Below are 27,178 nucleotides of genomic sequence, written 5' to 3'. Positions count from 1 at the left end.
ACCCTTGTCTAAATTGCCTTCCTCCTCTGATTTGGTGCCATTGTTTTTCCAGCATGTGGTTCGTTTGCATGGCATTCCGGAGAACATCGTCTCGGACAGAGGTTCTCAGTTTGTTTCAAGGTTTTGGCGGTCCTTTTGTGCTAAGATGGGCATTGATTTGTGCTTTTCTTCGGCTTTCCATCCTCAGACAAATGGCCAAACCGAACAAACTAATCAGATTTTGGAGACATATCTGAGATGCTTTGTTTCTGCTGATCAGGATGATTGGGTGTCCTTCTTGCCTTTGGCTGAGTTCGCCCTTAATAATCGGGCCAGCTCAGCTACTTTGGTTTCGCCTTTTTTATGTAATTCTGGTTTCCATCCTCGTTTCTCTTCAGGGCAGGTTGAGCCTTCGGACTGTCCTGGTGTGGATACGGTGGTGGACAGGTTGCAGCAGATTTGGACTCATGTGGTGGACAATTTGACATTGTCCCAGGAGAAGGCTCAACGTTTCGCTAACCGCCGGTGCTGTGTTGGTCCCCGACTTCGTGTTGGGGATTTGGTTTGGTTGTCTGTTGTGAATTCTGTGGCAGAGCTCCCTCCTGTGGTCACAAGTGGTACTTCGGTGCCGTTAGTTCGGTACGGAGGGTCTTTTTGCCCCCTTTGCGTGGTTTTTAGGGTTTTGTGTTGACCGCAAAGTTACCTTTCCTATCCTCGCTCTGTTCAGAAAGTCGGGCCTCACTTTGCTAAATCTATTTCATCTCTACGTTTGTCTTTTCATCTTACTCACAGTTATTATATGTGGGGGGCTGCCTTTTCCTTTGGGGTATTTCTCTGAGGCAAGGTAGGCTTATTTTCTATCTTCAGGCTAGCTAGTTTCTCAGGCTGTGCCGAGTTGCATAGGTAAATCCACGGCTGCCTCTAGTGTTGTTGGATAGGATTAGGGATTGCGGTCAACAGAGTTCCCACGTCTCAGAGCTCGTTCTATGTTTTTGGATTATTGTCAGATCACTGTATGTGCTCTGACCTCTATGTTCACTGTGGTACTGAGTTGCCTAATCATAACAGTACAGGAAGCCAAAGTACTAATGATTCTCAATAGAGGGAAAAAAGAAGTTCTGAGACCATTTTTTTTTCTCTGCACTGTGTTTTGCCTTTTTTTTCCCCTAGACATTTGGGTGGTTCAGGACACAGCTGTAGCAATGGACATTAGAAGTCTGTCTTCATGTGTGGATCAGCTCTCGGCAAGAGTACAAAAGATTCAAGACACTATTGATCAGAAATCTATGTTGGAACCAAGAATTCCTATTCCTGATTTGTTTTTTGGTGATAGAACTAAGTTTCTGAGTTTCAAAAATAATTGTAAACTATTTCTGGCCTTGAAACCTCGCTCCTCTGGTGATCCAGTTCAACAGGTTTTGATCATTATTTCTTTTTTGCGTGGCGACCCTCAGGACTGGGCATTTTCTCTTGCGCCAGGAGATCCTGCATTAAGTAATATCGATGCGTTTTTCCTGGCGCTCGGATTGCTGTACGATGAGCCTAATTCTGTGGATCAGGCAGAAAAAAATTTGCTGGCTCTTTGTCAGGGTCAGGATGAGATAGAGTTATATTGTCAGAAATTTAGAAAGTGGTCCGTGCTCACTCAATGGAATGAATCTGCGCTGGCAGCTATGTTCAGAAAGGGTCTCTCTGAAGCCCTTAAGGATGTCATGGTGGGATTTCCTATGCCTGCTGGTTTGAATGAGTCTATGTCTTTGGCCATTCAGATTGGTCGACGCTTGCGTGAGCGTAAATCTGTGCACCATTTGGCGGTATTACCTGAGCTTAAACCTGAGCCTATGCAGTGCGATAGGACTATGACCAGAGTTGAACGGCAAGAACACAGACATCTGAATGGGCTGTGTTTCTACTGTGGTGATTCCACTCATGCTATCTCTGATTGTCATAAACGCACTAAGCGGTTTGCTAGGTCTGCCACCATTGGTACAGTACAGTCAAAATTTCTTCTGTCCGTTACCTTGATCTGCTCTTTGTCATCGTATTCTGTCATGGCATTTGTGGATTCATTACAAAGGCCGAGAAAAAGATGTCATGCTATACATAAAGGGGAACCATCAAACAATAATAAAGATATATAAAAATAAACTTGAATATTTTATTGTATCGACCAGCACACAAAACAAACCACTACAATTAAAAACATTTAAAACAGAGAATAGGTCATCAAGGATTCATATAAGGAACCCCCCCCTGGACATGTATAACAATATGCACTTACAGATGACAAGGTCAGTGGCAGACACAGCTGCTCTACATGCACATATATACAGATGGTAACATAATTCAAAGCGTATGCATGAAAAATGGGAATAATGGCAGGAATTATATATATATTTACTCCTGGTCCAGCTCGCAGCACACAATAGTAGGTATAAGTCAAACAGTGTCAGGTATTATGATATACATAAATATTCAATATGGAAATAGATGTAATATATGAACCAAATGTTCTGTTCTAAACAGGTACATATTCGGGTACAAATTCAAGACTAGCCAGTATGAAATGGCCTGACAATAAGTTACCAATATATAGATGTAAGAGTATACCAATAATAATGATGATAACACATGTATCCCTTGCGAGCGGATAAGAACAGATTAGGCAAAAGTAAAGAGCAAGTGCACAGTGTCTATAGTGGGAGGAACATTATGCATACACATACCCCCACATGTAAATCTAGAGGTCAGAGCTTATCTGGACCTCCTGAGGTGTGCATAACCCCAACAAGCACAGACACACACTGCCAAAACTGTCCCAAAACCTAATAGGACCGGAACTACCTGTATAGAGCCCACAAAAAAGGGGGGCGCTATACTACCATCCCAGTGCAGAGAATGCCGGTAGAGCATGACCAGATACCAAATGAAAACAGAGGTCCAGGGGGCATTTGTGGATTCAGGCGCTGCCCTGAATTTGATGGACTTGGAGTATGCTAAGCATAGTGGGTTTTTCTTGGAGCCCTTGCAGTGTCCTATTCCATTGAGAGGAATTGATGCTACGCCTTTGGCCAAGAATAAGCCTCAGTACTGGACCCAGCTGACCATGTGCATGGCTCCTGCACATCAGGAGGTTATTCGCTTTCTGGTGTTGCATAATCTGCATGATGTGGTCGTGTTGGGGTTGCCATGGCTACAAGTCCATAATCCAGTATTAGATTGGAAATCCATGTCGGTGTCCAGCTGGGGTTGTAAGGGGGTACATGGTGATGTTCCATTTCTGTCAATTTCGTCATCCACCCCTTCTGAGGTTCCAGAGTTTTTGTCTGATTACCGGGATGTATTTGATGAGCCCAAGTCCGATGCCCTACCTCCGCATAGGGATTGTGATTGTGCTATCAATTTGATTCCTGGTAGTAAGTTCCCAAAAGGCCAATTGTTTAATTTATCTGTGTCTGAGCACGCCGCTATGCGCAGTTATGTGAAGGAGTCCCTGGAGAAGGGGCATATTCGCCCGTCATTGTCGCCATTAGGAGCAGGGTTCTTTTTTGTAGCCAAGAAGGATGGTTCGCTGAGACCTTGTATAGATTACCGCCTTCTAAATAAGATCACGGTTAAATTTCAGTACCCCTTGCCGTTGTTATCTGATTTGTTTGCTCGGATTAAGGGGGCTAGTTGGTTCACCAAGATAGATCTTCGTGGTGCGTATAATCTTGTGCGAATTAAGCGAGGCGATGAATGGAAAACAGCATTTAATACGCCCGAGAGCCATTTTGAGTACCTGGTTATGCCATTCGGACTTGCCAATGCTCCATCAGTGTTTCAGTCCTTTATGCATGACATCTTCCGAGAGTACCTGGATAAATTCCTGATTGTGTACTTGGATGACATTTTGATCTTCTCGGATGATTGGGAGTCTCATGTGAAGCAGGTCAGAACGGTTTTTCAGGTCCTGCGTGCTAATTCTTTGTTTGTGAAGGGATCAAAGTGTCTCTTTGGTGTGCAGAAGGTTTCATTTTTGGGGTTCATCTTTTCCCCTTCTACTATCGAGATGGATCCTGTTAAGGTCCAAGCCATCCATGATTGGACTCAGCCGACATCTCTGAAAAGTCTGCAAAAGTTCCTGGGCTTTGCTAATTTTTATCGTCGCTTCATCTGCAATTTTTCTAGTATTGATAAACCATTGACCGATTTGACCAAGAAGGGTGCTGATGTGGTCAATTGGTCTTCTGCTGCTGTGGAAGCTTTTCAAGAGTTGAAGCGTTGTTTTTCTTCTGCCCCTGTGTTGTGTCAACCAGATGTTTCGCTTCCGTTCCAGGTCGAGGTTGATGCTTCTGAGATTGGAGCAGGGGCTGTTTTGTCGCAGAGAGGTTCTGATTGCTCAGTGATGAAACCGTGCGCCTTCTTTTCCAGGAAGTTTTCGCCTGCTGAGCGAAATTATGATGTGGGCAACCGAGAGTTGCTGGCCATGAAGTGGGCATTCGAGGAGTGGCGTCATTGGCTTGAAGGAGCTAAGCATCGCGTGGTGGTCTTGACTGATCATAAGAACTTGACTTATCTCGAGTCCGCCAAGCTGTTGAATCCTAGACAAGCTTGTTGGTCGTTGTTTTTTGCCCGTTTTGACTTTGTGATTTCATACCTTCCGGGCTCTAAAAATGTGAAGGCGGATGCTCTGTCTAGGAGTTTTGTGCCCGACTCTCCGGGTGTATCTGAGCCGGCGGGTATCCTCAAAGAGGGAGTAAATGTGTCTGCCATCTCCCCTGATTTGCGGCGAGTGCTGCAAAAATTTCAGGCTAATAAACCTGATCGTTGTCCAGCGGAGAAACTGTTTGTCCCTGATAGGTGGACGAATAAAGTTATCTCTGAGGTTCATTGTTCGGTCTTGGCTGGTCATCCTGGAATCTTTGGTACCAGAGAGTTAGTGGCTAGATCCTTTTGGTGGCCATCTCTGTCGCGGGATGTGCGTACTTTTGTGCAGTCCTGTGGGATTTGTGCTCAGGCTAAGCCCTGCTGTTCTCGTGCCAGCGGGTTGCTTTTGCCCTTGCCAGTCCCGAAGAGGCCTTGGACACATATCTCTATGGATTTTATTTCAGATCTTCCCGTTTCTCAAAAGATGTCAGTCATTTGGGTGGTCTGTGATCACTTTTCTAAGATGGTCCATTTGGTACCCTTGTCTAAATTGCCTTCCTCCTCTGATTTGGTGCCATTGTTCTTCCAGCATGTGGTTCGTTTACATGGCATTCCAGAGAATATCGCTTCTGACAGAAGTTCCCAGTTTGTTTCGAGGTTTTGGCGAGCCTTTTGTGGTAGGATGGGCATTGACTTGTCTTTTTCCTCGGCTTTCCATCCTCAGACTAATGGCCAGACCGAACGAACCAATCAGACCTTGGAAACATATCTGAGATGTTTTGTTTCTGCTGATCAGGATGACTGTGTGTCCTTTTTGCCTTTGGCTGAGTTCGCCCTTAATAATCGGGCTAGCTCGGCTACCTTGGTTTCGCCATTTTTCTGCAACTCTGGGTTCCATCCTCGTTTCTCGTCAGGACAGGTTGAGTCTTCAGACTGTCCTGGTGGGGATACTGTGGTGGACAGGTTGCAGCAGATTTGGACTCAGGTAGTGGACAATTTGACCTTGTCCCAGGAGAAGGCTCAACGTTTTGCTAATCGCAGACGCTGTGTGGGTCCCCAACTTCGTGTTGGGGATCTGGTTTGGTTATCTTCTCGTCATATTCCTATGAAGGTTTCCTCTCCTAAGTTTAAACCTCGTTTCATTGGTCCGTATAGGATTTCTGAGGTTCTTAATCCTGTGTCTTTTCGTCTGACCCTTCCAGATTCTTTTTCCATACATAACGTATTCCATAGGTCATTGTTGCGGAGATACGTGGCACCTATGGTTCCTTCTGTTGACCCTCCTGCCCCGGTTTTGGTGGAGGGGGAGTTGGAGTATATTGTGGAGAAGATTTTGGATTCTCGTGTTTCAAGACGGAAACTCCAGTATCTGGTTAAGTGGAAGGGTTATGCTCAGGAAGATAATTCCTGGGTCTTTGCCTCTGATGTCCATGCTCCCGATCTTGTTCGTGCCTTTCATGTGGCTCATCCTGGTCGGCCTGGGGGCTCTGGTGAGGGTTTGGTGACCCCTCCTCAAGGGGGGGGTACTGTTGTGAATTCTGTGGCAGAGCTCCCTCCTGTGGTCACAAGTGGTACTTCGGCTGATTCTCTCTGTAAGCTTCCGTTGGTGGAGGGAAGTGGTACTGCGGCTTCTGAGTTTCCTCCCTCAGGTGATGTGGTGAGGTCGTTAGGTGCTGCTCTACTTAACTCCACCTAGTGCTTTGACCTTGGCTTCCTGTCAATGTTCCAGTATTGGACTTGTTTTCCTCCTGGATCGTTCCTGTGGCCTGCTGCTCTGCATAGCTAAGTTTTCCTTTGCTATTTTGTTTGCTTTTCTTCTGTCCAGCTTATCTATTTGTTTGCTGGAAGCTCTGGGACGCAGAGGGTGTACCTCCGTGCCGTTAGTTCGGTACGGAGGGTCTTTTTGCCCCTTTGCGTGGTTTTTAGGGTTTTGTGTTGACCGCAAAGTTACCTTTCCTATCCTCGCTCTGTTCAGAAAGTCGGGCCTCACTTTGCTAAATCTATTTCATCTCTACGTTTGTCTTTTCATCTTACTCACAGTCATTATATGTGGGGGGCTGCCTTTTCCTTTGGGGTATTTCTCTGAGGCAAGGTAGGCTTATTTTCTATCTTCAGGCTAGCTAGTTTCTCAGGCTGTGCCGAGTTGCATAGGTAGCGTTAGGCGCAATCCACGGCTGCCTCTAGTGTTGTTGGATAGGATTAGGGATTGCGGTCAACAGAGTTCCCACGTCTCAGAGCTCGTTCTATGTTTTTGGATTATTGTCAGATCACTGTATGTGCTCTGACCTCTATGTTCACTGTGGTACTGAGTTGCCTAATCATAACAGTTGTCATCTCGTCATATTCCTATGAAGTTTTCCTCTCCTAAGTTTAAGCCTCATTTCATTGGGCCATATAAGATTTCTGAAGTTCTTAATCCTGTGTCATTTCGTTTGGACCTTCCAGCTTCTTTTGCCATCCATAATGTGTTCCATAGGTCGTTATTGCGTAGATACGTGGCGCCTATGGTTCCCTCCGTTGATCCTCCTGCCCCGGTGTTGGTCGAGGGGGAGTTGGAGTATGTGGTGAAGATTTTGGATTCTCGTATTTCGAGACGGAAACTCCAGTACCTGGTCAAGTGGAAGGGTTATGGTCAGGAAGATAATTCCTGGGTTTTTGCCTCTGATGTTCATGCTGCCGATCTAGTTCGTGCCTTTCATTTGGCTCGTCCTGATCGGCCTGGGGGCTCTGGTGAGGGTTCGGTGACCCCTCCTCAAGGGGGGGGGGTACTGTTGTGAATTCTGTTTTTGAACTCCCTCCTGTGGTCATGAATGGTACTTCGGCGAGTTCTGTCCATGGACTCCCTCTGGTGGCTGTGAGGGGAGCTGCTGCTTCTGAGGTTCCTTCCACAGGTGACGTAGTTTATTCTTTGGCTGGCTGTTCTATTTAACTCCACTCAGATCGTTACTCCATGCCAGCTGTCAATGTTCTTGTACTGGTTCAGTTCGCTCTTGGATCTTTCTGGTGACCTGTCTACTCCAGCAGAAGCTAAGTCCCTGCTAGTTAATTATTTGTTCATTGTTTCCTTGTCCAGTTGGCTATCATGATTTTGTCTTGCTAGCTGGAAGCTCTGGGATGCAGAGTGGCACCTCCGCACCGTGAGTCGGTGCGGAGGTCTTTTTGCACACTCTGCGTGTTTTTTTGTAGTTTTTTGTGCTGACCGCAAAGATACCTTTTCTATCCTCAGTCTGTTTAGTAAGTCTGGCCTCCCTTTGCTGAAACCTGTTTCATCTCTGTGTTTGTGACTTTCATCTTAACTCACAGTCAATATATGTGGGGGGCTGCCTTTTACTTTGGGGAATTTCTCTGAGGCAAGGTAGGCTTTATTTTCTATCTTTAGGGCTAGTTAGCTCTTAGGCTGTGAAGAGGCGTCTAGGTCGTGTTAGGTACGCTCCACGGATATTTCTAGTTGTGTGATAGGATTAGGGGTTGCGGTCAGCAGAGTTCCCACTTCCCAGTGCTTGTCCTGTGTGAGTTTAACCATCAGGTCGTTCCGGGTGCTCTTAACCACCAGGTCCATAACAGTAAAGCTGGCCCAAAGTATTAATGCATCTCAATAGAGGGATAAGAGAAGTTCTGAGACCATTTTTTTTTCTCTGCAGTGTTTTTTGTCTTTCTTTTCCCCTTAACCTTTGGGTGGTTCAGAACACAGGTGTAGATATGGACATTCAGGGTCTGTCCTCTTGTGTGGATCATCTCACGGCAAGGGTACAAAACATTCAAGATTTTGTGGTTCAGAATCCGATGTTAGAGCCTAGAATTCCAATTCCTGATTTGTTTTCTGGGGATAGATCTAAATTCCTGAATGTCAAAAATAATTGTAAACTGTTTCTAGCTTTGAAACCCCGCTCCTCTGGTGACCCCGTTCAACAAGTAAAAATCATTATTTCTTTGTTGCGTGGTGACCCTCAAGACTGGGCATTTTCCCTTGCGCCAGGAGATCCTGCATTGCGTGATGTTAATGCGTTTTTTTCTGGCGCTTGGATTGCTTTATGATGAACCAAATTCAGTGGATCAGGCAGAGAAAAATTTTGCTGGCTTTGTGTCAGGGTCAGGATGAAGCGGAGGTGTACTGTCAGAAGTTTAGAAAGTGGTCTGTGCTTACTCAGTGGAATGAGTGTGCCCTGGCGGCAATTTTCAGAAAGGATCTTTCTGAAGCCCTTAAGGATGTCATGGTGGGATTTCCCACGCTTGCTGGTCTGAATGAGTCTATGTCCTTGGCCATTCAGATCGATCGGCGCTTGCGTGAGCGCAAAGCTGTGCACCATTTGGCGGTATTCTCTGAGCATAGGCCTGAGCCTATGCAATGTGATAGGACTTTGACCAGAGCGGAACGGCAAGAACACAGACGTCGGAATGGGCTGTGTTTTTACTGTGGTGATTCCACTCATGCTATCTCCGATTGTCCTAAGCGCACTAAGCGGTTCGCTAGGTCTGCCACCATTGGTACGGTACATGTTATGATTAGGTAATTCAGAACCACAATGGACCTTGAAGTTCAGAGCACACAAAGTGACCTGACAATAACCAAAAGACATAGGACGAGCTCTGAGACGTGGGAACTCTGCTGACCGCAATCCCTAATCCTATCCAGCCACACTAGAGGCAGCCGTGGATTGCGCCTATCGCTCCCTATGCAACTCGGCACAGCCTGAGAAACTAGCTAGCCTAAGATAGAAAAACAAGCCTACCTTGCCTCAGAGAAATACCCCAAAGGAAAAGGCAGCCCCCCACATATAATGACTGTGAGTAGAGATGAAAATACAAACGCAGAGATGAAATAGATTTAGCAAAGTGAGGCCCAACTTACTGAACAGACCGAAGATAGGAAACATAACTTTGCGGTCAACACAAAACCCTACAAACAACCACGCAGAGGGGCAAAAAGACCATCCGCAACGACTAACGGTATGGAGGTGCTCCCTCTGCGTCCCAGAGCTTCCAGCAAGCAAGAAAAACCAATTAAGCTGGACAGAAAAAATAGCAAAACAAAAATAACACAAGCAAAACTTAGCTTATGCAGAGCAGACGGCCACAGGAATGATCCAGGAGGAAGCAAGACCAATACTAGAACATTGACTGGAGGCCAGGAGCAAAGCACTAGGTGGAGTTAAATAGAGCAGCACCTAACGACTTCACCACATCACCTGAGGAAGGAAACTCAGAAGCCGCAGTACCACTCGTGACCACAGGAGGGAGCTCTGCCACAGAATTCACAACAGGTACAGTCTAAATTTCTTTTGTCCGTTACTCTGATTTGCTCTCTGTCGTCCTATTCTGTTATGGCATTTGTGGATTCAGGCGCTGCCCTGAATTTGATGGACTTGGAGTTTGCCAGGCGCTGTGGTTTTTTTCTTGGAGCCCTTGCAGTATCCTATTCCATTGAGAGGAATTGATGCTACGCCTTTGGCCAAGAATAAGCCTCAATACTGGACTCAATTGACCATGTGCATGGCTCCTGCATATCAGGAGGATGTTCGCTTTTTAGTGTTGCATAATCTGCATGATGTGGTCGTTTTGGGGTTGCCATGGCTGCAGGTCCATAATCCAGTATTGGATTGGAGATCTATGTCTGTGTCCGGCTGGGGTTGTCAGGGGGTACATGGTGATGTTCCATTGCTGTCAATTTCGCCTTCCACTCCTTCTGAAGTCCCTGAGTTTTTGTCAGATTACCGGGATGTATTTGAGGAGCCCAAATCCGGTACCTTACCTCCTCATAGGGATTGCGATTGTGCTATTAATTTGATTCCTGGTAGTAAGTTTCCTAAGGGCCGACTGTTTAATTTATCAGTGCCAGAGCACGCCGCTATGCGGAGTTATATAAAGGAATCCTTGGAGAAAGGTCATATTCGCCCGTCGTCATCACCGTTGGGAGCAGGGTTCTTTTTTGTGGCCAAGAAGGATGGTTCTTTGAGACCTTGTATTGATTACCGCCTTCTTAATAAGATCACAGTCAAATTTCAGTACCCTTTGCCGCTGCTGTCTGATTTGTTTGCTCGGATTAAGGGGGCTAGTTGGTTCACCAAGATAGATCTTCGAGGGGCGTATACTCTTGTGCGAATTAAACAGGGCGATGAATGGAAAACAGCATTTAATACGCCCGAGGGCCATTTTGAGTACCTGGTTATGCCATTCGGGCAGGTCAGAATGGTGTTCCAGGTCCTTCGTGCGAATTCCTTGTTTGTGAAGGGGTCGAAATGTCTCATTGGGGTTCAGAAGGTTTCATTTTTGGGTTTCATTTTTTCCCCTTCTACTATCGAGATGGACCCTGTTAAAGTTCAGGCCATTTATGATTGAACGCAGCCGACATCTGTGAAGAGCCTGCAGAAGTTCCTGGGCTTTGCTAATTTTTACCGTCGCTTCATCGCTAATTTTTCTAGTGTTGTTAAACCATTGACTGATTTGACCAAGAAAGGTGCTGATGTGGTCAATTGGTCCTCGGCGGCTGTAGAGGCTTTTCAGGAGTTGCAGCATCGTTTTTCTTCTGCCCCTGTGTTGTGCCAGCCAGATGTTTCGCTCCCGTTTCAGGTCGAGGTTGATGCTTCTGAGATTGGAGCAGGGGCTGTTTTGTCGCAAAGAAGTTCTGATGGCTCGGTGATGAAACCATGTGCCTTCTTTTCTAGAAAATTCTCGCCTGCTGAGCGCAATTATGATGTTGGCAATCAAGAGTTGTTGGCCATGAAGTGGGCAGTTGAGGAGTGGCGACATTGGCTTGAAGGAGCCAAGCATCGCGTGGTGGTCTTGACGGATCACAAGAATTTGACTTATCTCGAGTCTGCCAAACGGTTCAATCCTAGACAGGCTCGATGGTCGCTGTTTTTCTCCCGTTTTGATTTTGTGGGTTCGTACCTTCCGGGCTCTAAGAATGTGAAGGCTGATGCCCTGTCAAGGAGTTTTGTGCATGACTCTCCGGGTGTTCCTGAGCCGGCGGGTATTCTCAAAGAGGGGGTAATTTTGTCTGCCATCTCCCCTGATTTGCGGCGCGTGCTGCAGAAGTTTCAGGCTGATAGACCTGACCGTTGTCCAGCGGAGAAACTGTTTGTCCCTGATAGATGACCTAGTAGAGTTATCTCTGAGGTTCATTGTTCGGTGTTGGCGGGTCATCCTGGAATCTTTGGGACCAGAGATTTGGTGGCTAGATCCTTTTGGTGGCCTTCTTTGTCACGGGATGTGCGTTCTTTTGTGCAGTCCTGTGGGATTTGTGCTCGGGCTAAGCCCTGCTGTTCTCGTGCCAGTGGGTTGCTTTTGCCCTTGCCGGTCCCGAAGAGGCTCTGGACGCATATTTCCATGGATTTTATTTCAGATCTCCCTGTCTCTCAAAGGATGTCGGTCATTTGGGTGGTTTGTGATCGCTTCTCTAAGATGGTCCATTTGGTACCCTTGTCTAAATTGCCTTCCTCCTCTGATTTGGTGCCATTGTTTTTCCAGCATGTGGTTCGTTTGCATGGCATTCCGGAGAACATCATCTCAGACAGAGGTTCTCAGTTTGTTTCGAGGTTTTGGCGGTCCTTTTGTGCTAAGATGGGCATTGATTTGTCTTTTTCTTCGGCTTTCAATCCTCAGATAAATGGCCAAACCGAACGAACTAATCAGACTTTGGAGACATATCTGAGATGCTTTGTTTCTGCTGATCAGGATGATTGGGTGTCCTTCTTGCCTTTGGCTGAGTTCGCCCTTAATAATTGGGCCAGCTCGGCTACTTTGGTTTCGCCTTTTTTCTGTAATTCTGGTTTCCATCCTCGTTTCTCTTCAGGGCAGGTTGAGCCTTCGGACTGTCCTGGTGTGGATACGGTGGTGGACAGGTTGCAGCAGATTTGGACTCATGTGGTGGACAATTTGACATTGTCCCAGGAGAAGGCTCAACGTTTCGCTAACCCCCGGCGCTGTGTTGGTCCCCGACTTCGTGTTGGGGATTTGGTTTGGTTGTCATCTCGTCATGTTCCTATGAAGGTTTCCTCTCCTAAGTTTAAGCCTCGTTTCATTGGGTCATATAAGATTTCTGAAGTTCTTAATCCTGTGTCATTTCGTTTGGACCTTCCAGCTTCTTTTGCCATCCATAATGTGTTCCATAGGTCGTTATTGCGGAGATACGTGGCACCTATGGTTCCCTCCGTTGATCCTCCTGCCCCGGTGTTGGTCGAGGGGGAGTTGGAGTATGTGGTGGAGAAGATTTTGGATTCTCGTATTTCGAGACGGAAACTCCAGTACCTGGTCAAGTGGAAGGGTTATGGTCAGGAAGATAATTCCTGGGTTTTTGCCTCTGATGTTCATGCTGCCGATCTAGTTCGTGCCTTTCATTTGGCTCGTCCTGATCGGCCTGGGGGCTCTGGTGAGGGTTCGGTGACCCCTCCTCAAGGGGGGGGGGTACTGTTGTGAATTCTGTTTTCGAACTCCCTCCTGTGGTCATGAATGGTACTTCGGCGAGTTCTGTCCATGGACTCCCTCTGGTGGCTGTGAGTGGAGCTGCTGCTTCTGAGGTTCCTTCCACAGGTGACGCAGTTTATTCTTTGGCTGGCTGTTCTATTTAACTCCACTCAGATCGTTACTCCATGCCAGCTGTCAATGTTCTTGTACTGGTTCAGTTCGCTCTTGGATCTTTCTGGTGACCTGTCTACTCCAGCAGAAGCTAAGTCCCTGCTAGTTAATTATTTGTTCATTGTTTCCTTGTCCAGTTGGCTATCATGATTTTGTCTTGCTAGCTGGAAGCTCTGGGATGCAGAGTGGCACCTCCGCACCGTGAGTCGGTGCGGAGGTCTTTTTGCACACTCTGCGTGTTTTTTTGTAGTTTTTTGTGCTGACCACAAAGATACCTTTTCTATCCTCAGTCTGTTTAGTAAGTCTGGCCTCCCTTTGCTGAAACCTGTTTCATCTCTGTGTTTGTGACTTTCATCTTAACTCACAGTCAATATATGTGGGGGGCTGCCTTTTACTTTGGGGAATTTCTCTGAGGCAAGGTAGGCTTTATTTTCTATCTTTAGGGCTAGTTAGCTCTTAGGCTGTGAAGAGGCGTCTAGGTCGTGTTAGGTACGCTCCACGGCTATTTCTAGTTGTGTGATAGGATTAGGGGTTGCGGTCAGCAGAGTTCCCACTTCCCAGTGCTTGTCCTGTGTGAGTTTAACCATCAGGTCGTTCCTGGTGCTCTTAACCACCAGGTCCATAACATGAGGGCCCGTTTAATCCCACATGTACATTTATTGAATTTTATTTGAAGACCTTAGTTGAGACTTTACCTTCATTTGTAAAGGACACTACCGATGTCCTGGCAAGGGTTGACGGTGTCTCTGTGGAAAGGGGTACCATTTTGGTTACCACTGACGTGGAGACACTATATACCTGCATCAATCATGATGATGGTCTGTGGGCGGTCCGCTTTTTCCTGGAGTCCTCCAACCTGGACGGCCCTCTCTGTGAGCTTATTTTTCAACTGCTGCACTTTGTCTTAACCCATAATTTTTTCACCTTTAAAGATCAATTTTACCAACAAAAGCATGGCGGGGGACGGTGCAGCAGTTGGATGACTTCATGGCTGAATTAAATACCAATACTTTTAACATCAAATTAACGTATAGATATGACTATGCCAAAATTGATGGAGGTGGATCCTTCTTCCACCATCCAGACGGATGTCTTTCGTAAAACAACATCAGTCAACGCTCTGATACATGCCAAGTCAGCACACAGTTTTTCCACCGTGAGGGCCGTCCCGGTTGGACAATTCTTGAGGGTGAGGCGGATTTGCTCGACAGACCAAAAATTTGAAAGCCAGGCCTTGGATCTCAAGGAAAGATTTAGACAACGAGGGTATAGTCAGAGATGCATCAAAAATGGCTATAATAGGGCTAGGTCGGTGTCTCGGGATTCGCTCTTATACCATAAAACTAAAATGGAAAAGCAGGAAGAGAGGATACGCTTTATTTCTGTATTTAATCATGAGTGGGATAATATACGGACTATTCTAACTAAACATTGGCTGGTTCGCAGTGCTGAGCCCTCTCTGGGGCGATATTTGACAGACAGACCGTTAATGACTCCCCGCAGATCAAAAAACCTCAAGGACTTGTTAACAATGAGTCACTATGTAGCACCAACTACAAACCATTTTGGTAGTTCTAAACCCAGGAAAGGCTCTTTTAAATGTGGCCACTGCATAGCTTGCGCCAATGTTCTCCAAACGTCGAAGTTCAGCTCAGTGGATCACAAAGAATTTGAGATCAGAGAGTATATCTCTTGTAATACCAACAATGTGATCTATCATGCTACATGTAATTGTCCGCTTATTTATATAGGACTAACATCACAGGAACTGAGGGTGTGTGTTAGCGAACACGTACGGGACATTGGTGCAGCCAGAGCAGTGGAGGATGTGTCGACCCTCAAGACCATCTGGAAACATTTCAGGATGGTCCATAACTGTAACCCTAAAGATTTTAAGGTCAGAGGTATAGACGTGGTACATGTAGGTATTAGGGGTGGTAATGTAAAAAAAACTTCTGGCACAACGTGAATTGAAATGGATTGTGACCTTGGCAACAATGAAACCCGATGGCCTAAATGATTCCTTGAATTTTGGCCCCTTTTCGTAGAATCATTTCACCTTTAACCCTTAAAAAAATCCTATCCACCTGTATTTTAATCTGTATATGTGTGTTTGGTTTTAAAAAAAAAATTCTTGCAATATATTTTATATCGGTTCTTTTGGATAAATGTCACAATACTGGCTCCCTTTGGATCTGAATATTTTAAAAATACATGAAGAGGAATGAGTTAATTCTGCCCGTTAGATCTGGAATGGAATTCACACCTGATCATCGATACTTTAATTTTGTTGACAGGATGCTTTCTCCCTATTTTTTGTATTGTTGTCTTATTGATGGTTAACTGTGTTGTATACACTCAGGGCTATACCTTTAAGATCTCCAGCTGTGGTGCGCGTGCGCCTGCTGGTGGTCTGCGCTTTTCCCCCCCTGTCCGGCAACATCCTGCTGCGGTCATGAATGGGACCTATTGGTGCCCACTCATGTGTGCGGCCGGGTACGTCGGGGCAGGGGTGGGTTAACCAGAACAGCGGCAGGCGCATGCGCCATACCTACACAGCGTTGATTCAGTGGAGTCAGGTGATGGTCACATGATGTGTTTCCATAGATACTTAAGGTCCTGCAGACAGCCCAAATCACACTTCCCCTTGAGAAAGCGAATGCTGACAGTGGCGAAACGCGCGTCGGGGCACGTGCAGTGGGCTCCTCAGTTTTAGGTGAGAGATGCTCTCTCTTTTTGTATCCATTTTTAGACCCACCAGCCCGGGTATATGATAAGGCTGTACCTTTCATGATACCGGTGGTCTGTGGAATCTACACACCCGTAGGTTACTACAAATGATGGCTTGTGCCACAATTACCTTGATTTATGATAATGAGGGTTGTGTTTGTGCGGGATATTTTTAGGAGGGTTTTGTCTTTACTGAATTTATCTGATAATTGCACTGATGCAATGATGTATGTAGTACTGTACTGAGGGCCACTTATATCTGGTGTCTTTGTTTATTAGCACTTTCATCACTTTGTCTGTGTTTTTAATTGTTTGTATTGGTCTATCATAAAGCTTTTGTTACTTTTTATACAAAAACTCTTAGTTTTTCTCCGGTGTTTCTATTAGCTAATATGTGGAGGTATATTCACTAGTTAGTGACTAACTGGAGTCACAATATGAATCTGGAAAATGTTATATTAAAGAATGGAGCGGTCTGTAATTTTCGGTATACTCCAACTGTGAGAATCTCAAAAAAAAAAAATCCAGGAAATCACATTGTATGATTTTTACAAAATTAATTTGCATTTTATTACATGAAATACGTATTTGATGCAATAGAAAAGCAGAACTTAATATTTGGTACAGAAACCTTTGTTTGCAATTACAGAGATCAGACATTTCCTGTAGATGTTGACCAAGTTTGCACACACTGCAGCAGGGATTTTGGCCCACTCCTCCATACAGATCTTCTCTAGATCTTTCAGGTTTCAAGGCTCTGGTTGTGCAACATTTAGTTTCAACTCCCTCTGGAAACTCGCTAGGCCACGCCAGGACTTTGAAATGCTTCTTATGGAGCCAACCCTTAGTTGCACTGGCTGTGTGTTTTGGATCATTGTCATGCTGGAAGACCCAGGCGCGACCCATTTTCAATGATCTTACTGATGGAAAATCCTGCAATATGTGAACCCATCCATCTTGCCTTCAATAAGATGTAGTCATTCTATTCCATTTACAAAAAAGTAACCCCAAAGAATGATGTTTCCCCCACCATGCTTTACCATAAGGACAGTGTTCTTGGGGTTGTACACATCCTTCTCCTTCCACCAAACATGGTATGTGGAGTTGATACCAAAAAGTTCTATTTTGGTCTCATCTGACCACATGACCTTTTCCCATGCCTCCTCTGGATCATCCAGATGGTCATTGGTGAACTTCAAACGGGCCTGGATATGTGCTGGCATGTGTTTAAGACTGTGGTTCTACCTCTTTTCAGATCATTGACCTGGTCCTCCCGTGTAGTTCTGGGCTGATTCTTGACCTTTCTCAGAATCATCCTTGCCACACGAGGCGAGATCTTGCATGGAGTCCCAGACCAAGGAAGTTTAACAGTCATCTTGTGTTTCTTCCATTTTCTATTAATTGTACCAACAGTTGTTCCCTTCTCACCAAGCTGCTTGCTTATTGTCCTGTAGCCCATCCCAGCCTTGTGCATGTCTATAACTTTTTCCCTGGTGTCCTTAGACATTCTTCGTAGGTGGGAAAACTTGCAAAATCATCAGTATATCAAATACTTATTTTCCCCACTGTATACATAGGCTCCTTTACTCAGATCTGGTCTCTCAGCACCTTAACTCAGATCTGGTCTCTCAGCTCCTTTACTCAGATCTGGTCTCTCAGCACCTTTACTCAGATCTGGTCTCTCAGCTCCTTTACTCAGATCTGGTCTCTCAGCTCCTTTACTCAGATCTGGTCTCTCAGCTCCTTTACTCAGATCTGGTCTCTCAGCTCCTTTACTCGGATCTGGTCTCTCAGCACCTTTAGGCTATGTTCACAGTTTGCAGATTTCACTGCGGATTTTTCCGCAGCAGAATTCCAAAATCCGCAGTGAAAACCCGTCGCGGTTTTTACTGCGGATTTATCGCGGTTTTTACTGCGTTTTCTTCTGCGGATTTTCATCTGCAGTTTTCTATTGGACCAGGTGAAAATCCGCAGAAAAGAAGTGACATGCTGCGGAATGTAATCCGCAGCATTTCCGCGCGGTTTTTTCCGCAGCATGTGCACTGCGTTTTTTGTTTCCCATAGGTTTACATTGTTCTGTAAACTCATGGGAAACTGCTGCGGATCCGCAGTGGTCAAATCCGCTGCGGATCCGCAGCAAAATCCGCAAAGTGTGAATATAGCCTTACTCAGATCTGGTCTCTCAGCTCCTTTAATCAGATCTGGTCTCTCAGCTCCTTTACTGAGATCTGGTCTCTCAGCTCCTTTAATCAGATCTGATCTATCGGCTCCTTTACTCGGATCTGGTCTCTCATAATGGCAGCTATAAGTCAGCTCGCTGTACTGCATGTCTATCCATCTCCAGGCCTTTTACAATTACTAATTGCGCCAAAGCTATCACTTAATCTGGTGTCTCCTCCACTCTCTTCCCCGAGGAAACATGCACTTCACTCTTGAGTTCCTACTAATGCAATTCTTTCTGCTTTCACTTTCTGTCTTTGATCAGCACATGGCGGTGTTTGTTGCAGACACGCTGTTAGGCATTAAGGCCGGCATCACACTGGCATATTGCATCAGAGCATCAGATGTGATATGCTAATGACACTCGGCTCCTGCTCGCAGCAGGAACGTGTGCACATACCCCTTAAAGGTATGTGCATACGTTCAGGTTTTTTAGCATTTTTTTCTGCGTTTTTTCGCTGTAAAAACGCTATAAAAACTCATTAAAAATGCATACATTATGCATCCTATCACTTAGAATGCATTCTGCATGTTTTGTGCACATGATGCGTTTTTTTCCGCGAAAAAAACGCATTGCGGTAAAAAAAAGCAGCATGTTCATTAATTTTGCGGATTTTCTGCGTTTTTGCCGCTATTCTATGCATTTGGGAAAAAACGCACAAAAAAACGCACCAAAAACGCATCAAAAACGCAAAAAAACGCATGCGGATTTCTGGCAGAAATGTCCGGTTTTTGTCAGGAAAATTTCTGCAAGAAATCCTGACGTGTGCACATACCCTAATTGTTTATCTTGGTTTTGAATTATATAAGTAAAATGTCAGTCTGTGAATCCCAACCACTGCCGCATCAGCTACTGAGACCGCTCCATACACCCACACTCGACATGCACTCTCCTTCTATAACGGATGTCGGGAAGGGGTTAATATGTCTTGCATATTAAATGAAAACCCCTTTTCTTTGATGCTGGCAGCTATAAATGTCTATATAACCTCTCGTTCTCAGAATTACCATATACTCTGACATCGCACCAGGAAGGATCTCACTGCGGCTTCCGAAGATACAGCTGACCATTACACCACATACAGCCATAAATCCCAGCAGTTGCCCAGTGCGGATAATGATGGGACATTATTATCAGTCTCTATTCCTGTCCATATAAATCATCCCATAGCTGAAGGATCTCACAGCAGATGCAATGTCATTGACTTATACCAGGGGAGGCTGTCATGCTGGGAGTTGTAGTTTTACAACAGCTGGAGAACTACAGGTAGGAGAGCACAGCTCTGGAGATACAAAGGAAAGTCACGACTAAAGGTTTTGCTAAATGCTTGCTAAAGTGGACACACCCTTTAATAATAGATATTAATGACTGCACATAGAGTAAAGAGGAAGGTAATACTGCCAGATACTGCAAAAGATTGGTCTTCATCTGAAGTCCATGCAGAGGATTCATATTACGAGGTTCTGCAGCAGCTGAATTGTGTATTATGAGGTTCTGCAGCAGCTGAGGAATGTATTATGATGTTCTGCAGAAGCTGAGGTGTGTATTATGAGGTTCTGCAGCAGCTGACAGAAAATTGAGTTGTGTATTATGATGTTTTGCAGCTGTTGAAGTATGTATAAGGTTCTGCAGCAGCTGAGGTTTGTATTTGGATGTTCCGCTTTCACGTAGGTGTGTATTATGAGGTTCTGCAGCAGCTGCGGTGTGTTACGAGGTTCTACAGCAGCTGAGGTTTATTATGAGATTCTGCAGCAGCTGAGGTGTGTTATGAGGCTCTGCAGCAGCTGAGATGTATTATGAGGTTCTGCAGCAGCTGAGGTGAGTTTTATAAGATTCTGCGATAGTTGAGGTGTGTATTATGATGTTTTGCAGCTGTTGAAGTATGTATAAGGTTCTGCAGCAGCTGAGGTTTGTATTTGGATGTTCCGCTTTCACGTAGGTGTGTATTATGAGGTTCTGCAGCAGCTGCGGTGTGTTACGAGGTTCTACAGCAGCTGAGGTGTATTATGAGATTCTGCAGCAGCTGAGGTGTGTTATGAGGCTCTGCAGCAGCTGAGATGTATTATGAGGTTCTGCAGCAGCTGAGGTGAGTTTTATAAGATTCTGCGATAGTTGAGGTGTGTATTATGATGTTTTGCAGCTGTTGAAGTATGTATAAGGTTCTGCAGCAGCTGAGGTTTGTATTTGGATGTTCCGCTTTCACGTAGGTGTGTATTATGAGGTTCTGCAGCAGCTGCGGTGTGTTACGAGGTTCTACAGCAGCTGAGGTGTATTATGAGATTCTGCAGCAGCTGAGGTGTGTTATGAGGCTCTGCAGCAGCTGAGATGTATTATGAGGTTCTGCAGCAGCTGAGGTGAGTTTTATAGGATTCTGCGATAGTTGAGGTGTGTATTATGATGTTTTGCAGCTGCTGAAGTATGTATAAGGTTCTGCAGCAGCTGAGGTTTGTATTTGGACGTTCCGCTTTGACGTAGGTGTGTATTATGAGGTTCTGCAGCAGCTGAATTGTGTATTGTGAGCTTCTGCAGCAGCTGAGGCACACTGACATTGTTCCAATATTTGCCCCTGTACACAATTATTGGTGAAGGATTTTTTTTTCCATTCTTCTGATTCCCTCTCCTCCGCCACCAATAATAAATTGCCCATAAAGATGTCGGCTGGCAGCGAAATGCTAAATCAGTGAGGAGATCATCTTTTCCTCTCCAGAGCTGGTGACCGTGCTCCTCCAAGCTCTGTCAGGAATACGGCCCTGGTTGACTTGTGATTTAATGATGACATTTACCGCTGACGGGTATTTACGACGTCCCGGCTGGTGAACATTCACATTTCACTGGATTTTCCTGACATGACGAAAAGAGACCCGTTCTGGCGGCCGCGCGCCTGATATAAGTCAGTATCTTCAGTATCTCACACGTATTTTACCTTCTTGTCTATTCCGTTAGAACAAAAATAGCGGTCAGGAAAATGACTGATAATATTATAATCACAACTGGGCTGAAATGGTAATAATAAAGAGATTGTGCAAATACGCAAGTACCAGAAGACCACTACTTAATACATGAATGGCAGACCATTCGTTATAATAGTAAAACGGAGAACCTAAAGTATGGAGATCAATTTATATGATAAAAACTTGTATGAGTGTATATTTAATACCCAAATTAAAAATAGTAAAAACAAGGAAAGGTACGGTATAATAAAATGCCTTTATTACATTTAATATATAATTATATATATATACAGGGCAACAATAGGCAATCACAAAAAGTGTGCCTGTAACTGGAGGACAGAATGTATATAAAAAATGAACAGCAGCAAAAAATAGCAAATACTGTAACGGACACAGAGAGGATTGGGTGTATGTAAAAAAATTATTAAAAAAATATTATTATAGAAATAAAGGATTTATATATATATATATATATATATATATATATATATATATATATATATACTATGTTTATAGATGGCAATACAGGTAAAAATAGTTATATATGTAGATGTCAAAAAATGGCCGTAAAAAAAGGGGGGGGGGGCACTCAGCAAGCCAAGTGCAGGCTACATGAACAATATAAAAAGTGTAATAAGTAAAAACGTGTAGATTATTAAAAACATTATAAGTATAATGTGTGCACAATGGCAATAAGGTGCAATGAAAGTGCAAGAGAAAATAATCCAAGCTAGTGTGAACAGAGGTTGAGAAGGGCTCCTAAGTAATCAAACATAAATACACACACAATGTGTAAGAATAGTGAAGGGTGAGCCCAGGGTCACAAAAACTTCTGAGTGCAGAGAATACAATGCGGCCAAAATAGATAATTACCTCTACCAACTAAGTGTCCGATCCTCCAGGTACAGCGCACCCCGACGCGCGTTTCGGACTGTGTCCTTCGTCTTCCAGATGTGCCTTTTCTGGGGTGGCTGGGGGCAGATGTTTTTAGCCAGGGGGGGGCCAATAACCATGGACCCTCTCCAGGCTATTAATATCTGCCCTCAGTCACTGGCTTTACTACTCTGGCGGAGAAAATTGTGCGGGAGCCCACGCCAATTTTTTCCGCCATTTAACCCCTTAATTTACTAGCTAGAACGGCCAAATTTTGCATATACACACTACTAACAGTAGTGTGGAATATGCAAAAAAAATGGGGATATCAGATGGTTTACGTATGTAAACCATGTCTCATATCATGTCGGGTTTAGGAAGGAGAAAGCAATAGGCGGTAATTGAATTACCGGCTTTCTGCTATATCGCGCTGGATGAAATATTAATATATATACATATATGTGTCTCAATGACATATATATATATATATATATATATATATATATATATACACCTATTCTATGTGTCCACATTTATTCTACCTATTCTACTGGAAGCTGTCAGTGTGATTTTACTGTACACCGCACTGAATTGCCAGCTTTTCTCTCTAACACCGCTGCGTATTTCTCGCAAGTCACACTGCTGGTCCGTGTGTAATCCGTATTTTTGGGGCTTCCATAGACTTTCATTGACGTTTTATTTGCGCAATACGGTGACAAACGCAGCATGCTGTGATTTTCTACGGCCGTAGAAAGCCGTATAATACTGATCAGTTTAATACGGCAGATAGGAGCAGGGGCATAGAGAATAATTGTGCCGTATGTTTTGTGAGTTTTACGGATGTAGTTTCTGCGCTCTTACGTCCGTAAAACTTGCAAGTGTGACGCCGGCCTTATACTGTACGTATACAGTATGTTTAAATTCTCACAGTAGCCATTAGAGTCTCATCATCATCACAATAAGGAAAAAATGGTGTGCACTCTGGTCTATTAGTCGAGGTGCTGGTGGAATGGACTGTAAAGTCCCAAAGTCAAAGAGCCGTAATTCACCGAACACTCAAGTAGAACGTTTGCAAAAGGGGTCTTTTGTTTTAGGGTCCTCGTGCCTCAACCAGAGTTGAGAGGGTTTACAAATTGGGACACTCTTTGGAAGAATTTTCTGTCCTCCTGCAATACGCAGACATCTCGCTGACTTGAATAGGTTCATTGCAATGCTGAAAGGGAACCTGTCACCCCGTTTTTTGAGATTGAGATATAAATACTGTTAAATAGGGCCTGTGCTGTGCGTTACTATGGTGTATGTAGTGTACCCTGATTCCCCATGTATGCCGAGAAATACATTACCAAAGTCGGCGTTTTCGCCTGTCAATCAGGCTGGTCTGGTCAGGTGGGCGTGTTCACAGCGTTCTTTTCTTCCCCAGGTTTCCGTTGGTGGCGTAGTGGTGTGCGCATGTCCAAGGTCCGGATTCCCTGTGCCCACGTGAAGACACAGCGCGCGATCTGCGCTGTCATTCCTTTCATCTGTGCGGGCGGCCATCTTCCTGGGGCCGCGCGTGCGCAGATGTAGTGCTCTGCTGCACGGGGCTTCAGGAAAATGGCCGCGGGCAGCCGCGCGTGCGCATTAGAGATCGCGGCGGCCATTTTCCCAAAGCCGAGTTTGCATCTCGGCTTTGGGAAAATGGCCGCCGCGATCTCTTCTGCGCACGCGCGGCATCCCGCGGCCATTTTCCTGAAGCCCCGTGCAGCAGAGCACTACATCTGCGCACGCGCGGCCCCAGGAAGATGGCCGCCCGCACCGATGAAAGGAATGACAGCGCAGATCGCGCACTGTGTCTTCACGTGGGCACAGGGAATCCGGACCTTGGACATGCGCACACCACTACGCCACCAACGGAAACCTGGGGAAGAAAAGAACGCTGTGAACACGCCCACCTGACCAGACCAGCCTGATTGACAGGCGAAAACGCCGACTTTGGTAATGTATTTCTCGGCATACATGGGGAATCAGGGTACACTACATACACTATAGTAACGCACAGCGCAGGCCCTATTTAACAGTATTTATATCTCAATCTCAAAAAACGGGGTGACAGGTTCCCTTGAACCTTCCCTGTGATGGACCCTTGGCTGCACCTTACTGCCAAGTTTCCCCACAGATTACCGATTACTTTTACCCCCTGATATAACATAACTGTAGGAGCTTTTAGACCTCTAAGATAGGCATCGCCGTCTTAAATATCCCTTTTATAGGTCAAGATGGAGCAACACCTGGAGTTTTTGGGACAGCTTCTGCAGGTCAATTCTTACCTGATGGGACTTTAATTTCTTCTTTCTCAAAAAATCTCTCCTCTTGGGTCAGCTGTTGAACCCTTTTTGGTGTGCCGACATAAAAGAAGTGCTTCCCTGTTGGAAAAGGAAGAAACATTAAGCTGTTTTCTGGAACTGTCATAGTCCCTCACCCTTAGGGCTCATTCAGTTGACCGTATTTTTGGTCCGAGTGAGATCCAACAAAACAGCAGATCACACTCGGACTAATGTTATGGTATGAGGCTGCCCACATGTCCAATTTTTTTCTTTGGACAGAGTCTGCCCAAGAGAAAAAAATCTCTACATGCCCAAGTTTGATCCAATATTTGGATCGCACTCGGCCATGCAAGTTGATGAGTCCATGAAAAAAATTGCAAAGCACTCTGAGGACATCTAAGTGAGGTCTGATTTTCATGGACTGACAGAATTTCTTTTTCCATCTTCTCGACATCCAAGAAAATTGGATCACAATCTGACCAAACTCTGACCTGAGTGTGATTAGCTAACGGCCCGATTATCTCAGATGAGCGAATGTATTGTGGTGTGACCCGAGCCTTAGGTCGAGCCATCAATATTTCCTTTAATTAAAAGTGGGCAAACTCTTGACACCAATTTTGACCAGGGGAGCATAATTTTCCTTTTTTGCTTACCTATAATAATAATAATCTTTATTTTTATATAGCACTAACATATTCCGCTGCACACCATCCATTTGTTTGGGGCTATCCCTCCTTAGAGCACTCAAGTGAATGCCTATTACATTGCAGTCTCAAACTACCCCTAAGCTTACACTCACAAATCCGTATTTTTTGGACAAGTGCTGCCCGTGAAAAAAAATGTACACTGGGACCAATGTTATTCAAGACTGCCATAAACACAATCATTTTTTTTTTCACATGGTCAGAATGGGAGAAAAATCACAACATGTTGTATTTCAGATGAGACTCGCCTATACAAGTATACACAAATTAAATCGGATCCCCTATGGATGTTTCCTATATCATTAAATTTTTATGGATTCATTGCCAATAATATCCCAGGAAACTGTACATTATAAAATCTTGATGTATAAATCGGATGTTATCTGGATATAAAAAACAGACATACAGATGACAATCGTCAGTTTTCTGGATGAAACTCAGACGACTTTCGTGTGCTCGTCTGAGCCAACCCTTGGACACCTTTTTTAGGTGTTCTAATCATTTCCCAAACTCGTGAAATTTGTGACTTGAAGCTTCTGATTTGAGAATTGTGAAGATGTATTTTTCTACTCACTGACTGGTGCGTCTCCCAATGAGGAAGTCAACTCCTGTTCTTGGCACTCGTGGTCAACCTCTTCTTCTGGTGTCACGTTCCACAGCCCAACATTTCCGCCATGAATTCTGCTCCTCGGCTGCCTCTTCATATCAGTTATTAGAGGCTATAAAAGACAACAGCCATGTCTGAGTCCTGTCTGAAGCTGCACTGGATGAGAAAATAGGTCCAAGTTTCCTCAGTGTTTTTTTATTTTTTTTTATCAGCGTTTCATCAGTTTTTCACCAGCTTTTTTTTTTTTGAGCAACAACGAAAAAAGTTTCTCTACTTTTTCCTATCAAGCAGTCCATGAAAAACGGACAACACACAGATGGCATCCGGGTGATGTCTGATTTTTTCACAGACCCATAGACTTCCATTGTCGATTTTGATCTGACACTTGGATCAAGATCTGACATGTCTCCGCGATTTTGCATGGACCACTTGGTCCCTAAAAATCACAAACATGTGGACTGACCCATTCACAATTATAGGTACCAGTGCCACCGTTGAAAAACACAGATATTAAGCAAACATTGAATATATGAAATATAAATAGAGATGAGCGAGTGTACTAGAGTTTTCCCCAGCACGCTCGGGTGACCTCTGAGTATTTGTTAGTGTTTGGAGATTTAGTTTTCATCGCCTCAGCTGAATGATTTACAGCTACTAGCCAGGCTGAGTACATGTGGGGGTTGCCTGGTTGCCAGGGAATCCCCACGTGTAATGAAGCTGGCTAATAGCTGTAAATCGTTCAGCTGCCATGATGAAAACTAAATCTCTGAGCAGTAACAAATACTCGGAGATCACCCGAGCGTGCTCTGGAAAATCCCGAGCAACGAGTATATTCGCTCATCACTAACTATGAACTCTATTATTGCCATATAGAATATGCTTATAAAGTGAGACACTTAGTGCACAAATTGGGCAATTCACAAAAGAAAAGTTACACCTTGTTGTGGCTGGTGGGTGCACAATATACTTTGATATGTATATATTGCAGTCACAGCAGCTGGCACCTTTTCACATTTGCTTCATTCTGTTAGGGAGTGCTGGTCAGTTTCTTTGTACCATTTTCTGCGTGATCTTGAAATGATCCTACAGAAATCTTGCACAGAATAAAGTGGTTAATCTCTTTCAGATCAGGTCCATTTTCAGCTAATGGCCAACTAAAGCCCTGCATCCATAGTGAAGGAGGAGGGGCTTAGCCATCTTTATTTCTACTGGAGACAGGGAAGAGGGGGGAGGCTCCTGCTGCAGAAAGTTGTCTTACAGCTGCACACTGGACAGTGAGGAGTGAGACACACAGAGAACATATTTATCTAGCAAATTTGGGGTTTTTAATTGTATTATGATGCAAAATAGGATCAAAGGAAAATAAGAAAGTAAGGGAATAAGTGCAGGGATATTTTAGAAGTTTTTACACCTTCATCATGAAAGCTCCTTTAAATAGATGCTGCTTGTATTATTTTCATCCACCTGCCCAAAGTACTCTAAAGAGCCTCTGTCCACCCCAAAACTCATTTTAATCTGCTTATTCAGTTATATAAGGTTTTATCCCCTATAAAAATAACAAATAACAACAACTTTTATTTCATATGCAAATGAGGGAGCTTTGGCGC

At 44.6% G+C, this 27,178-nt stretch overlaps 1 protein-coding gene across 1 annotated transcript in view; it reads right to left on the bottom strand.

Moving 5' to 3' along the window:
- The window catches only part of C3H11orf97 (chromosome 3 C11orf97 homolog), a 149,658-nt gene extending 123,973 nt beyond the window's left edge, over nt 1-25,685 (bottom strand). Inside the window, exons 1-2 of the mRNA XM_069760299.1 lie at nt 25,539-25,685; nt 24,264-24,359 (exon numbers count right to left, since the gene is read on the bottom strand). Of these exons, the coding sequence (XP_069616400.1) occupies nt 24,264-24,359; nt 25,539-25,668 (226 nt within the window). The 5' untranslated portion in view covers nt 25,669-25,685. The remainder of the gene's footprint in view (nt 1-24,263; nt 24,360-25,538) is intronic.
- Nucleotides 25,686-27,178: the final 1,493 nt, after the last annotated feature.

Source organism: Ranitomeya imitator, chromosome 3, assembly GCF_032444005.1.
Source record: "Ranitomeya imitator isolate aRanImi1 chromosome 3, aRanImi1.pri, whole genome shotgun sequence".
NCBI classification, from domain to species: Eukaryota; Metazoa; Chordata; class Amphibia; order Anura; family Dendrobatidae; genus Ranitomeya; species Ranitomeya imitator.
The sequence above is the reverse complement of the archived record's forward strand: the minus strand, read 5'-3'. Positions and strand labels throughout refer to the sequence as shown.